At 46.5% G+C, this 15,295-nt stretch overlaps 1 protein-coding gene across 1 annotated transcript in view; it reads left to right on the top strand.

Moving 5' to 3' along the window:
• The window catches only part of ITGB3 (integrin subunit beta 3), a 32,908-nt gene that overhangs the window by 13,567 nt on the left and 4,046 nt on the right, over positions 1-15,295 (top strand). The window contains exons 8-13 of the mRNA XM_006910177.3: positions 452-586; positions 1,806-2,235; positions 6,966-7,188; positions 8,105-8,205; positions 10,453-10,572; positions 14,772-14,938. Coding sequence (XP_006910239.1) covers positions 452-586; positions 1,806-2,235; positions 6,966-7,188; positions 8,105-8,205; positions 10,453-10,572; positions 14,772-14,938 — 1,176 coding nt within the window. The remainder of the gene's footprint in view (positions 1-451; positions 587-1,805; positions 2,236-6,965; positions 7,189-8,104; positions 8,206-10,452; positions 10,573-14,771; positions 14,939-15,295) is intronic.

The raw sequence follows: 15,295 nt of genomic DNA on the forward strand, positions 1-15,295 counted from the left end.
GAGGAAGGTGTAGAGCCCCGACTGGGGGTTGGGAGACAGCAGGGTGAGGGAGAGCTGGGCTCCAACAATACAGGAAAGAGGGAGTTGATGAGGGGAAGGGAGTGAGGTTGATTAAAATTTAGGTAGAGAGCGCTACTATCGGAGGTGACCAGTATTCGCACTTCCCTTTCGAGCGTTCATGAGGCCTGCAGGAGGGTGTAGTTGGTTTAGATTTTACTCGGACTCACCTAGACACAAGTGGAGAAAGAGGCAGGGAGCAAGTCCTAGTGGGAAATACAGTAAGTCACAGGCTCCTGGGGGTGCTCTGTTAGCTTCCACGTGAACCTCAGCATCTGGCACCGCCAGGGCGAGCCCAAGGCCACCTGGTAGATTTTGCTTGGGATGGAACTGGCTCCTACCCATTTCCTCTCAGCCCATTTTTTTTTTTCTTTCTTTGCCCTTTTCTGCTTAGAAAATCCGCTCCAAAGTAGAGCTGGAAGTGCGTGACCTTCCTGAGGAGTTGTCTCTGTCCTTCAATGCTACTTGTCTCAACAACGAGGTCATCCCAGGCCTCAAGTCTTGTGTTGGACTCAAGATTGGAGACACGGTGAGGTGGGCTGGGCAGGGGTTGAAGCTGAGACTCTGACCCTGGTCTGTGCCCTGGAGTGTCTGAGGGTTCCTACCCCTTCCTTCCCTTACAGATGACCTTCTTCCCTAAGGTCATCACAGCTTAGATGGAATGGAGCTGCCGACCTTTTCCTCTGAGGCTTCTGTTGCCTAAATCTTCTCTATTAAGCAAACTTCTCTGTCAGGATTTTAAAAAACTTACATTTAGGTTACCTCTGTTTGTTTATGCGCAGTTGATTACAAACGAAAATATTTCTCACCTTCAGTCCCTAATCAGCTTCTGACCTCCCCCATGGTAGTGCCTTTCTTTCCTCCACAAGGTAAAGCGGCAGGTGTCTTCTATTAACATTTATTGAGCACTGACTTTGTGTCAGGCTTTGTTCTAGGTGCCAAAGATTCAATAGCAAATGGAACAGGCAAAAATACCTGCCCTGATGTAATTTCAGAATGTAAATGTTCATTTTGCCCCTCCCGTCTCTCTATGGCTTCCCTTTCTTAAAGGTTGGTTCTCCTCTGCTTCTGCCTAAGGGGAGAAGGGTTGGTGAAGTGGAAAGAGGAAAAGAGGGGGATTTCTATATCCATATCATCCAGGTCTATATCTATATTAGCCATATTATCTATATTTATCTCCAGATATCCATCCATCCTTCTATATATTCTAGGCACATGGGCACATATCCCATGTAAGAAACACTGGCCTGCACACGTGATGAAATGTTATGTGGAAATCGAACAGTAGATCCTGAGCCTGTGGTTGGCCACTGTGTGGCATTGTGTGGTGCAAAGGAGTGCCCTGTGTGTCCTGTGATATTACGTAATCGGTACAGCTAGCTTAGCTGGTCTGAGCACAGTGTTCACAAGATCACGGATTCTGTTCTGCTTGAATTGGTTTATTTCACATATGGAATAAAAAAACCCAGCCTTCTATATCATAACCGTAAACACATGGTCTCAGTACCCAGCCGGATATGTCACAACTGCATAACTATTCCAGGGCTCTTGCTTTTGCTTTGCAGACCTTGGTGGTGGGAAGGCTGAGGATTATATAGGAGTATATAATTGATAGCTTACATATAGATATAGTGATAGATACTCGGGGATGAGACTCACAATGAGCAGGGCAGAGAACTGCTCATTTCCCTTCGGGGCTGGAGTGTTAAGAGGGTCCACCTGTGTCTGAATGCGATCTTTCCATCCAGGTGAGCTTCAGCATCGAGGCCAAGGTGCGTGGCTGCCCCCAGGAGAAGGAAAAGTCCTTCGCCATCAAGCCTGTGGGCTTTAAAGACAGTCTCACTGTGCAGGTCACCTTCGACTGTGACTGTGCCTGCCAGGCCCATGCCGAGCCTTACAGCCGCCACTGCAACAACGGCAATGGGACCTTTGAGTGTGGGGTGTGCCGCTGTGGGCCTGGCTGGCTGGGATCCCAGTGTGAGTGCTCAGAAGAGGACTACCGCCCCTCGCAGCAGGATGAGTGCAGCCCCCAAGAGGGCCAGCCAGTCTGCAGCCAGCGGGGCGAGTGCCTCTGTGGCCAGTGCGTCTGCCACAGCAGTGACTTTGGCAAGATCACGGGCAAGTACTGTGAGTGTGATGACTTCTCCTGTGTCCGCTACAAGGGGGAGATGTGCTCGGGTGAGTAGAACTGCACACATGTCCCTTCCTGGTACCCACACATACTCACACATCTGCAGCATCTGGAAATGTAGGCCAGAGCTTGAGGCGGACACAGGAAGGCCCACAGGGCAGAGCTGAGCAGATGGTGTTCCACTCCAGTGGCAGAAAACAGAAATGAGGTCCTCTGTAATTCCCCTCAGCTCCCTAGGTCCTCGCCCATGGGGGGACAGGGACACGGGAGCTTCTCTCCTGGAATAGCGTGGAGAGGAGCGGGGAAATTTGATGGTGAAGACAGTTTTCGTCTTTTCTTTCATCTGCTCTCCCCTTAGTATTTAAGTCACTGGATCCAAATCTTTTTGAGGATATGAGCCAGTCTCTTCTTAAGGTAAAAAAAGTAAATCATTGGCTGATGGTAATTGAAGTTTTGGTATTTATAGATTTGGAAAATGGGTGACATAGAATATATAGCAAAGTTAGTAATAATTGTTTTATGTGAAGACTTGGAAATTAGTAATACAAGACATTGGAGCACATTTAATGAGCCAGCACACTTGGAAGAATGACTGAAAAATAGTAAGCTCTTATTAAATGTTGGCATTATTTTGTTATCACTATTGGTACTACTATTACTTTTTTGGGTTCTAGGTCTGTTTTTGTCCTATATGGTAGCCACTAGCCACATGTTAGCTATTTAGATTAATCAATTTAAATTAATTAATTAATTAATTAAATTTAAGTAAATTTTAATGTAAATTAAATTTATAACTAAAAATTCAGTTCCTCTGTTGCTTAGGAGTCACATATGGCTAGTGTTGCTATGTTGCGCAGCACAGATATGTATTGAATAGCATTGCCATAGAGAGTCCCAGCCCACTGATTGAGATTATGATTTTGAGTCTTTTTACCTGCATATTAGATTGTTGTCCTTCTCATTACAAAATTCAGTAAAATCTTGAGGCCTGCTGATAATCTCAAACTGGTTTTCCTTTGTCCCAAAGACCACTCCAGGGGTACTTCCCCAGCTAGAAGAAGTCAAGCGGATATTAAGGTAGTTTTTAATTGCTGACACACCGAGGCAAATAGGCAGCTTGGGCACTGGGGGTAGATTTTTGCTGGGCTAGAATTATTGTGGCTTAATTGCTCTTGTTATGACATTTGCAAATTGATTGGGACTGCTTTATGGGTATATTGTGTGGCCAAACAGAGATGATAAATGGCTTCTATGGTGACCAAGTGCATGACCTTGGTTGGCATGGGGGTTCTAATCAGCTGACCTAACCCACCGAGATGTTCATTTTACCATCAGCCTTTAAAAAAGGCTCGATTAGAAAGGTAAATCTGAGTCATTCTAAAGCATGCCTAAGCAATATATGAATGGCTCCTTTTTATTGCCTACAACATTATTTCCTTTACTCACGCAAACAGAATTTGAGAGAGAGAGATTGGAGAAAAATGGTATCGGAAATTAGGGGAGAGAGATCAGGTATACACAGGCATACACACACAAACAACAGTCTAAACTGGGGGATGGGGCAGGAATTTCAGCTCATTTTAATATTTAATAGTATTTACATCCTATTCAAAATACCGAAAAGAATAAGTAAGCTTGACGTGGGAGACCCATGGGGGAAAGGTTGAGACTGAGAGGGAGAGGGTTGCCCTAGGAGAGGTCTACAGATAGCCTACTGGGGACGCCGGGGACGGAGGGAGGTCCATTAGGCCTCCATGGCCTGATTGTTCCTGGTCCGGTGCGAGGTAGTATGGGAGAGATCCTAGCCAGAGTGCGTGTGTTTCCTTTGGCTGCCGGCCCCACTGAAGCCACAGAACAAAGCTGCCTGGTTTGGCAGCCCCAGTTCCTTCCTCCCACTGATGCAAGAACAGTTGGTCCTCAATATGTTGCAGCCTAATTCATGGGGGAACCCCAGGCTGCCACTGTAACCTCTCACAGACTTCCCTCCTCCACTTCCTGCAAGGGGGCTGGATGCCCACCAGCCTCAGGTCTAAACCCTGTGGTGCCATCATCATATTCTCCAGTGATAGGTACTTGGGGCTACGCACTTGTTGGGCACCTGCCCTGTACCAGGCACTTGGTGCATATGGGTGAACAAGGGTCGTGCATCATCCCTGACCTCTCAGAGCTTATAGCCCAGCTTGTCATTGTCCCTTCCCAGAGCTGTTGGCCTTTGGTCTGTTCTTTGTTACAAGTGGGGGCCCATGAGACACGAGCTCTATGGCTTGGCCATTTCTCTAGCCCCTGGCCTCCCCCCTCCCCCCTCCCCACTGGAAGTGTGGTCTTGCATATAGTATCAGCACCCTGCCTCAAACATAAGGAGTGTGCATCGTGTCCTCAAGAGACTCTTCCACCTGCCACATCCACGAACGCAAATTGATCAGGCCCCACAGTGAGCCAGGTTCTGTGCTGTGTCCTGTAGTGCTGTGGGATAGAGAGGCACGAATAAGACAGTGTTGCCTTTCATTAACCTACCTAAGGATAATTCACCGATGAGGCAGAAAGTGCCGGATCCCAGAGTAAGTATTATAGGAGTCCACTGGAGGGGGAGATTCACTGTGGACAGAGGAGGCCTGGGCAGCTTCACGGAGGAGGTGGGATGTCAAAGGAGGGGCTGGTTCATAAATAAGCACTCAGAAGGTCAAGTTTTAGAGAGTGATTACATTCCTTCTGACCGGAAACACCGCCTCCTCCCTTTCCTCTTCCCCTACATCCCACCGCCTCCTTCCCTGCTTCCCTCCTCTTTCTTACACTTTCTCCTCATTTCTCACCCCACCCCTCTGACTTTCCTGTGAACCCAGGCTCAGCCGCCCTGTTGCTGGAGGGGTGCCAGTCCTGCGACATTACCACACTGTGGCTTCCTTGTACGGGCTGACCCTGCCAAGGCTTGGGGTCAGCCTGATGGCTCTGGCCTCCCACTTCCACTCCCAGCCTCACTCCGGCTGGCCTGGCAGACTGTCTTCTCAAAGATCACTTTGTTTAGCTTTACAAAGGAAACACTATGGGACAAAGTTTTCTGCGGAGGCTGAAGGCCTCTGAGTGCTGCCAGACCTCTGTGGGGTCGGCCTTTCCTTGTCTAGGAGCCACGGCCAAAAGTGGGGTGTAGTGGACACTGTGGGGTCCCACTCTGCTGACTGGCACACCCTCCCCCCAGCTGCTGTTAGGGCTGCTCTTAATAGCTCACAGCTGCCCCTTCTCTGGAGCATTATCTTCAGCTGACAGGAGCTGTCTTGCCCTCAGACCTTGGCCAGTGACTGATGGGTAAGGGGTTACACAAGGCCAGTCACTTTGTCTGAAAGCTGGGGCTAGCTCTGTGGTGCCATCCATGCTCCGGAGCCCACCGCGGGATCCGGCTGAAAGGATTCTCCAGCTGAAACCACATTCCTGCCAGCTTTCCGCTCTTGCCCTGTCCTGCTTCCCACCCTCCCTTCTCCTTCCCCAGTAAGTCACTTGAACAAGAATCCTCACCATGAGCTCTACTTCTATAGAACCCGAGCTCAAAATGCAATCTTTCTTCTTTCTCTACCTTTCTGCCGGCTCAGGTGCAACACACTGAAGATGTACTGGGCAGCTAGGGCAGATCAGGTTGTGTTTCCCATCCTTCCTGGGAAACAGACATTTCTTTCCAAGGCAGTGAAAGTGTGTCTGAGTCTTGAATTCTAGTGTGGCTACTAGACGATGGTCTGAGGCTCACTGGCAGAGAGACCCGTAGTGGCCAAGAGACATTAGTCAGACCCACTGGGGGTCACTGGAGAGCAGGAAGTGCCAGCTCATGGCTGTTTGAGCCTGTACCACCCTCCTCTCCAGCAGCGTGGGGCCCATCTGCTTGCACAGTGGCCTGGTTTGCAGGCCAATTCAGATTACTTCCCCTCTGCTCCCTGCCTTTCCTCTGATTAACAATCAGATTTTTGTTATTCATCCAGTTCTTCCTGATTCAGAGTCCTAGGGAATGAGTCACCTTTCTGCAGGATTTAAGAGCCAAGTTTTAAAGCCTTTTTAAGTGAATATTAGGGGAATATAGCATCGAGAGTTAATGCCAGCTCAATCCCAGCCTCTGTCTTCCATTCCTATACTCAGGTAGTAAAGTAAATAGGTCTTTACTACCAGGGCCGATGGCTCCTTGCAATAATATGACAATACAACACAGGGCACATGTTGGTGAATGTGTGTGTGTAACCTCCATGAAAGTCGGGACCCTGCCTGAATCTCCAGTGCCCAGCGTGTGGTATGAGCTCAATAAAATAAATAAATAAACATTAATTGCATGCTTATTCTATATCAGGTGATATGCTAATCATTATTGATGCAGAAACTAATATGATATGTATTCTCCCAACAAGGCGATCACAATCTAGAAAGAGAAACAGGCAAGCACATTTGAACATAAGGCTGAAATAGAGGGCTCTATAGGTACTGGGAGAACACAAGAGCGGACAGTTGAGTTGGCCTGGGGAGGTCAGAAAAAGTCACAGAGAGGAAGGAGCATCTAAGTTGAGCCTTAAAGGGTGAGGGGGAGTTTGGTAGTGATCACAGGAAGAAAAAGCACCTGGAAAGAGGGAGCGGCATGAATAGAAGCATGAGGATACAAGGTTAGTGTAGAAGCTGGTGAACAGTTCAGTGTGCTGGCTAATGTGTGGCAATGTGAGGAGGGTGATGAGAGGTGGAAAGAGGCTTGAGCTGCTGTCATGGGCTGGGACCCTCTCCAGCTGGTCTGCCTCCATGGGCTGTGTGTTTTCAGGACATGGCCAGTGCAGCTGTGGGGACTGCCTGTGTGACTCCGATTGGACCGGCTACTACTGCAACTGTACCACACGCACGGACACCTGCATGTCCAGTAATGGGCTGCTGTGCAGCGGCCGGGGCAAGTGTGAATGTGGCAGCTGCATCTGCATCCAGCCAGGCTCCTACGGGAACACCTGTGAGAAGTGTCCCACCTGCCCTGATGCCTGCACCTTTAAGAAGTGAGTGGGCAGAGAAATGAGTTGGAGAGAGTTGGGTGTCTGGGCAGGGGAGTGGTTGGAGAGGGCCCCCCAGACTAGAACCTTCAACTGTTCAGGTTCGCTCTCTTACTCACCAAAGCTTTAGGGAGAGGAGTCCACTCTAGCCATAAGGCCAGGTTTCTTCTTTTATCGAAAACTTTGGGGAAAGTTGGAGGTGGAGCCAAACTCATACCAGCTAGACTCCTTTGGAGAAACCCTTCTCCTAGGGTGGCCTGAGTTGGGAGGAAGAAACCCTTCTCCTGGAACCCTGAGTTGGGAGGAAGGCTAAACCAGATAATTTCCGGGGAACGTCCCAGTGCTGATGTTCTGATTCTGTGGGAGATGTGGGCTGGAGTTGTGAAACATACCATGCGAAACAGGGATGTTCACCAGTACAAACGCCACTTGTTTGGTGGTCAGAGGAAGCCCCTGTCAGCCCGGGTCGGTGGCACTGCCATTTCTCTTTCTACTTCAATCAGGGTTTGATTCACAGACATGCAACCCGAGCAGTGCACAGCCCCGCATGCTTCGAAGGGCCCCACCCTTCGTTTAATGCTCTGCTGTCCCTGTCCTGAAATTCCTAGTAATTGTTGAGCAAGGGACCTGGCATTTTCATCTTGCACTGGGCCCCCACACTATGTGGCCAGTTATGACTTTAGGGTTCCCAGATGTGCAATAGGGTTCACCTTCCTGTCACAGTCTTGGACGAGACATAACAAGTTCCACCCCTGAACTCCAGACGTGACTCTCTGGGCCCCCAGGATTGTCTCACAGATGTTTCTATGTGTGTGTTTTCTGAGGTGGAGCAGCTTTCCTGGGGTACGGGGGTCAAAGCCAAACTGAAACCTTCTCAGGGTTGCCCTTCCCTCACCTTAATCCCGGTGTACTCCTTCCTCAGGGAGTGTGTAGAGTGTAAGAAGTTCAACCGGGGAACCCTGCTCGAGGAAAATACCTGCAACAGTTACTGTCGTGATGAGATCGAGTCTGTGAAGGAGCTCAGTAAGTTTAGCGTGTCTTCGAGTTGCACGCCCAGGTTCCAGGTTTTCCCGGTTTAGTCATGGAAACTATTCACCTCTCACCTGTAAGGTGAAAGAGTAGTTCTGACCTCGAAGGCATGTCCTGCAGGCCTGATGCAGAGTAGGCACTTAATAAAAACCGCCTTCCCTGAGAGTCCCTTGCACCTCTACTAATTTGTTCAGCAGACCCTCCCATTTCTGTTCCCAGAGCCCACAGACTCAGCAAGACCCTGCAAATAACTTTTTTTTTTTAAAATTTTAGTTTCAGGTATACAGTACAGTAGACTGTATATAATTTATATAATTGATGCAGTGATCCCCCGATTACTCTAGTACCCATCTGACACTACACACAGCCGCTATGATCATATTGACTGTGCTCCCTGTGCTGTCCTCTATGTCTCCGTGACTGTTTTGTCACCACACAAATAACTTGGATAAATCAGGCAACCCTAACTTTACCTCCTCAAGAAGAGAATCACCCCATTTTATAGATGAAGAAACTGAGGCACAGAGTGGGAAAGCAGTTGCCCATGACAGTCTTAGCTTAGTGGGCTAGTAAGCATTTACTAAGTTTACTTAACTAAGAATGCCCAGCATTCAGCTTTGCTGGTTTGGAGGAAAACCTTCACCCTTAGGCATTTGTAGCCAAAACCGTTATCCTGAAGCCTTTTTGGCTCTCAGGAGCCCCTTGTGGAATAAGACAGAAATACAGTGAGAAGCAAAACTTGCCTGTAATTATTCTGTTTGTTCTTCATCTTGACTTAAAGGGATATGATCTTTGCTGCTGTCAGCACATCTAATGTAGTCATTTGAGCCAAGTAGGCACTGGGTGGTGACCGGGAGATGTCAGTCTCTCTGGAGATAGTAATCTCCTACGAAGGTAGGAAACACGTTTTGAGTGAGAGCTACAGTAAGACAAAGCTGGTCAGTCAGCTTCTGGGAAGGGGTCTTATGGAAAAGAGCCAGATCTCTGGACCTTTTGGCAAATATCGGAAATGGGTCTGGAGTAAGGGTAGTGATTTGAGGACTGAGTTGGAGGAGACAATCTTTCCTTCAGAGGAGACTGTGCTTCCTGTGATTAGTTTAGGGAGGAGAGGCTGCTGAGATGTGAGATTTTTATTATCTAGACCAGATGGGTATTAAAGTTAGTTGGTAAGTACTTCTAAACCCCTCCCCCCACCCCATGGTAATCAAGAAAATAAATGCTTATTTGCATGGAATTTTATATAACTTGTAAAAGTTTATCAAAGTATCTCTTCATGCACATTATCTTACTCTTTTCCCAACAACCTGGTAAAGTAGAAGTGTAGTACTATTATCTTCATTTTGAGGATGAGGAAATTGAATCTTGGGAAAGTTAAGTACTTACCCAAGCAAATTAGCAGTGAGTTAAGATTTGAACCAAATCTTAAAATTTTTACTCTTTCTGTGGTACTAGAATACCACTGGTTTACTAAAAACTTATTGAGTTAAAGTCTGTAGGCTGTGCTTTGAGGCTCATGTGCCTGTCCTGCTCCATCACTTATTTACTGTGTGACCCTGTCACATTTGCTTAATCTCATCATGTGTGAGTTTTATCTATCAGTTTCATCAGTGTAGGGCATAGTGCAGCTGGTAGAGCATAATCCATAGTTCCACTGTCAGAGTCACAGATTTTAGAATGAGAAGGGATGAAACCAACAAAACATAATGGGAGTCAGAAGAAAGGATGGTTCTCAAGGGGAACACTGGATCAGAAGCAGAAACAGAGGAATCATGAGGGCTGAATAAACAAACTATTGAGAATCATTGAGCAAGCGGAGAAAGGAAAGGGAAGGGAACACTCACTGTTTACTTTATGCCATTTAATTCTCAACCAACCCTATGAGGTGAAGGTATCATTATAGATGAAGAAAGAGGGACTCAATGAGGTCCAGTAACTCACCCAAGATCACACAGCTGGTAGGTGGTAGAAGCAGATTGTGTAATACTATTATGTCATGTCCCTTTCAGAGGAAGGAATAAGAACCAAAAACAGCCTGTGAGGAACAAAATATATCAGTCAGGGTCATATGGAGGCAGTTGCCAGGTACGACAGCCATCTCAAATTTAGGCATCTTGCCTAATGTCAAGCATAGGGTTTCCTGTTGCATATTTTCCCAGAAATCCCATGACTAAGGTTTGGGGGTGGTCCCATCTTCCAGTAATTGACCCATTCTTCATTCTCCCATTTTTCTCCCTCTCCCAGAGGACACTGGCAAGGATGCAGTGAATTGTACCTATAAGAATGAGGATGACTGTGTCATCAGGTTCCAGTACTATGAAGACTCCAGTGGAAAGTCTATCCTATATGTGGTAGAAGAGCCAGGTGAGTGAGCCCTAAGGGCCCTTGGCCCTTCCCCCAGAGAGAGGGAGAACCATGTTAGGCAGTAATTTCCATCCATCATGCCTCTTAAACCAAATAGCCAGGTTAAGCCTGACCTTACAAGTGATAAGTTAAGGCTTGTTATCTGGGTGTGAGGGTTATATAAATACAAATATTAGCGAGAAAGTAACTTGCTAATTAAGGAGATAGAAAAAATAAAAAGGTATGTAAGGAGAAGAAGAAGATCAATATGGATCCCACGAAGGAACAAAGTATATCATGGCATTTTTTTTGAGGTGATAGTGTTAAGAAGTAAGGAATTTAAATTCTAGGACTTTTCAGCACAAGGCTTCTGCTCTACTAAAGGTTAAATGGTTGCTAAGAGCAACCTGCTTGTTGCTTCAGAGGAAGGCCTGATGGTTTGAGATGGTGATCTTACCAGGTTCACCACAAGATGTGGTGAAAGGTTTGAGGTGCCATCCCAAGGCTGCCCTGAGCACTGAAAACAATGCTTGCTCTCAAGACCCTCTAGGTGCAGGAGAGGCTCTTGCCATCATACACAGACCAGCTACAGGTTTGTCACCATCCAACACAGTAGACTTGCTTGCTTTTCCTTACCGTCTTTATCTCCTTCCTTTCCGTTAAATGACAGATCAAGATATGAATCCTTAGAAAACATTTTTGAGTACTTATATATCAGGCACTGGGCTATGAATATAATAATAAATAAGGCAGATGTGGCACTCACAGACCATGGGGGAGACAGACATGTGTATTGATCATGACACTGCAGAGGGATAAGGGCCGTGATACTGTTGGGGGTGGACAAGAACTTATGGGAGTGAAGGAACAATCTGCGAAGGCAGAGGCTAAATTGGTTGGTTACTTGACATTCTTTACAGCTATAGGGATTTCTTCAAATCATTTTTTAGACCAGGGACCAGCAAAGTTTCTGTAAGGGGCCAGATGTTAAATATTTTTGGCTCTGCGGGCCATATGGTTTCTGCTGTGACCACTCAGCTCTGCCATATTAGCAGGAAAGCAGCCATAGACCATTAAAAGAAGGGGTCAGGCTCTGTTTACAAAATGCCTCTGTGTTCTTTATTAGTGATCCTGGTTCTTTATTAACGCCTCTGCTTTAGACATGTCGCTTCTCCCAATGAGCCTTCTCAGACATCCTCTAGCCTCCATTCCACTGGCTAGGTTTGGAGCGCCTGTTTGATTCTCATCACAGCTATGCTTTTCTTAGAAGGGCCTTGATCACACTATCAAATTGCTTCTTTAATCACTTGTCTCCCTCAGTAGACCGTAAGCTCCATGAACATAGGAACTGTCTGTTTTATCCACTGTTACATCCCCATACTTGGCTCAGTCATCTGCAGAGAAGTTACTGAATAAGTGGCTTGTGAATGAATTAATAGAACTGATTATTTCTAGGAGACAGGCAGGTTTATATACATCTTGATATCTGTTAGAGGTTTGGCTGCTTGGAGAAGGAAGAGAATGAAGATAGAAAAAAGACTCTTACATCTATGACACCAAGAAGAGCATGGTGCCCCCATCTGTGATGTTGTTCATCAGCCTTTCCTGGAGCTCTCACCCTTCATAAGGGAAATGGAAGGGAAAGAAAAGGCATCACCTTAGTTTTATTTAGTGACTCAAGGGAAACCTGACACTGGGAAGAGGGGAGGGAAGAGCCTGGGTATGTATCTGTGGAGAACAGATGTGGATTATTTGGCCACAACTTCCTCACACTTTGCCCTCTATCTGTGTTAACATGTTCCACAGATTTTCCACATCCACTGTTTCGGTAGCTTCGTCCCTTCTCATTTCTGAAGGGCGGTGTGTTCTTACTTTTGGGTTTCATGTTACTTCGTCTCTTTGCTACAATAATCCTTACTGGTGCTCCTGCTGTATCACTTACCAAAATCTTTTGGCCTGGTATTCTGAGACTGGAATCTACTACCTGGAGTTGATAAAGATGATGATAACCTGGGATGATACAAATAACCCCTGGGGGTGGGGTAATTTTACTGACCCTATTGAGAGCTGACTTCCTGTCTGTTGGTGGTTGACTGGGGTTGAACAGGAAGTCGGCCCCTTCTTCCACATTAGGAGATTGGATCCAGACCCACATTTCATATATTGTTGTGCTGGAATTCCAGGTTCTGCCTCTTTTTTCACCCCCTAACCATTTTCAGGGACTATGGCTTCGAGTAGAATGTAGCATCCGGGGTCTGGGAATATAGGAGGAGATTATTTTCATTCTCTTCCTCCACTCATACCTTTGCAGATGCTCTCTTTGAAGGGCCGAGCCACTGCAGGGCAGTAAGGAATTTGGCTTGGCTAATTGGGGTTAGCCCTGAGCTGGGCTCTCATCACTCTCAGATAGGGTTGCCTGTTAAAGTGCAGTATGTCCCATGCAATATTTGGTACATACTTATGCTGAAAAGTTATTCATTGTTTATCTGAAATTCCAATTTAACTGGACTTTCTATACTTTTGTTTGTCAAATCTGCTGGCTCTACCCAATTTTTCCTGACCTTGTCATGGGTCCTCATCACTGTGGCTGGGAGGGCTCTTCAGAGACCACCTGATCTCGTCTTCAGGAAGCCTGCCATCTACTCCTTTCAGGACAAATGGTTAACAGCTTCTTCTCCTCCCAACCCCACCCTGCCACCCCAAGTCCCCCTGGCATTCTATCTGTCTTGCCCACACTGATATGCAGAATTGAAGAGATTTCACTTCGAGATTTAAGGGTCAGCCCGACCTCAGTCTTCCAGAGAATTCATAATTGCTTTTCCCAGAAGAACTGGGGCCCTTCACTCCTGGGAACTCAGACACTGGAAGCTCACAGCCTTTCTCTAGGCGTTCCTTTAATTGTAGACAGGTTGTAATTTGGTGGCTTGGGAAAATGCCAGCTTGGGTTTGTGGTGGTGGTTGTTTTTGGGTAGTGTGTGGTGAGCATAGGGTGTATGTTTAGACAAGGAGTTGGGAGACTGTGGAAAGTGGGTGTGACCCCCCCTCTCCAGACCCATCAATACCCATATATACAAACACCTAATTACATAATACCTGAGAAGTTACGGGAGTGAGGTCATCCATCAGACACCTGTGGGTTATAGGAAGCAGAGCTCTGCTGAGCATACTTATCTTAGCCCTCGGAGGGGCGATGCACCTCTGTCTGTTGGTGGTTGACTGGGGTTGAACAGGAAGTTGGCTCTCAATAGGGTTAGGATTTTAGATGACTAAATATTTTGGGAAGGAACCCAAAATATTGTCTTGGTTGGCAGGCCGCCTGGTCTCTAAGTATGCTAAAAAGGTCATTAGGTTCTCAGTCCTCAGGGATGAAAATATCTGAATAAGGGTAACTAATTCAAGCACCTATAGGAGCCAGGTAAATAAATTGGTAAAGATAGCCAGGTACAACGAGCACACCAGTAGCAACGGTAGCTGATATTTATTGAGCACTGACTCTATGCCAGGCACGGAGTTCTTTAACTTCCTTATTTCTCATAACAAGTTTTTGAAGTCAGTGATATTACTACCTCCATTTTAAAGACGGAGAAACAGACACCCAGAAAGGTTAAATAATTGATTGAATGTCACATAGCAAAGTAAGTGGTAAGCCAGGATTCAAATCCAGACAGTCTGGCTCCAGAGCCCATAGTAGCACAGACTCAATGACAAGTCACACTTTGCCTCTGTTTAGTGGAGAAAAGAGAGTGGTGAGGACTTTGGTCAGCTAGAAAACATGTCCCATCTAAAAGCGGCAGGGGCTCCTTGGTTCCAACCTGTTGTTGTCTTGTAAGAGTATAGGTTCAGTGTTCGTAGATCTTTTGATTTTTTTTTTTTTAAAGAAGAAGAACCTAAAATTTTAGGGGGAAGAACCTCCTGATTATTGAAACATGCCATCAAAATCAAATTTTTGATAAACACTGTGTGAACCACACAGTAGGCCAGATTCTGCCAGCGACTGGCCAGCTCACCAAATCTGATTTAAACCACTCAGGACAGATTATTGCTATCCTAAAAATAGCACCCCCCCATTTTAATAAATAGTTAATGTATTTTATAAGTCCTTTTTCCTTCAGAGAATTTTCTAGTACTTTGTTACTTTGTCAAGAAGATCTTATTTATAGCTACTTCGAGTGATTCCTGCTCCTTTCACAGCCACCCTGCTCTGTGTTCTCTCCTAACAGAGTGTCCCAAGGGCCCCGACATCCTAGTGGTCCTGCTTTCAGTGATGGGGGCCATTCTGCTCATCGGCCTTGCTACTCTGCTCATCTGGAAGCTCCTCATTACCATTCATGATCGGAAGGAATTTGCAAAATTTGAGGAAGAGCGAGCCAGAGCAAAATGGGACACGGTAAGAGATTGGGCTGGTTTGGGCTGGGCATTTTCTTAAGTCATTGATTTGGGAGCCTGAATGGACAGAGCAGATACTTAGGGCAGCCAGGTTCGGCCAGCACTGTAGTTTTCCGATTAGCCTCTCTTATGGAAATTGGGAGATAGTCTAACTATCCCTCTGTCCTTCTGCTTCCCGGAAACCACGAGATTCTCTCTCTACCACCCAGTGACCACAGCCACGTCAATGAGTACTGACCGAGCACGGATAGGGCCCAATTCTGCTCTGAACACTGTGAAGAGATGGAAAGGAAATATTCTCCAATTGAGGGTGACAAGACAAGCTTGAGAATCTTACATTGAGAAGATATAATACATT

This window comes from Pteropus alecto, unplaced genomic scaffold, assembly GCF_000325575.1.
Source record: "Pteropus alecto unplaced genomic scaffold, ASM32557v1 scaffold313, whole genome shotgun sequence".
Taxonomy (NCBI): domain Eukaryota; kingdom Metazoa; phylum Chordata; class Mammalia; order Chiroptera; family Pteropodidae; genus Pteropus; species Pteropus alecto.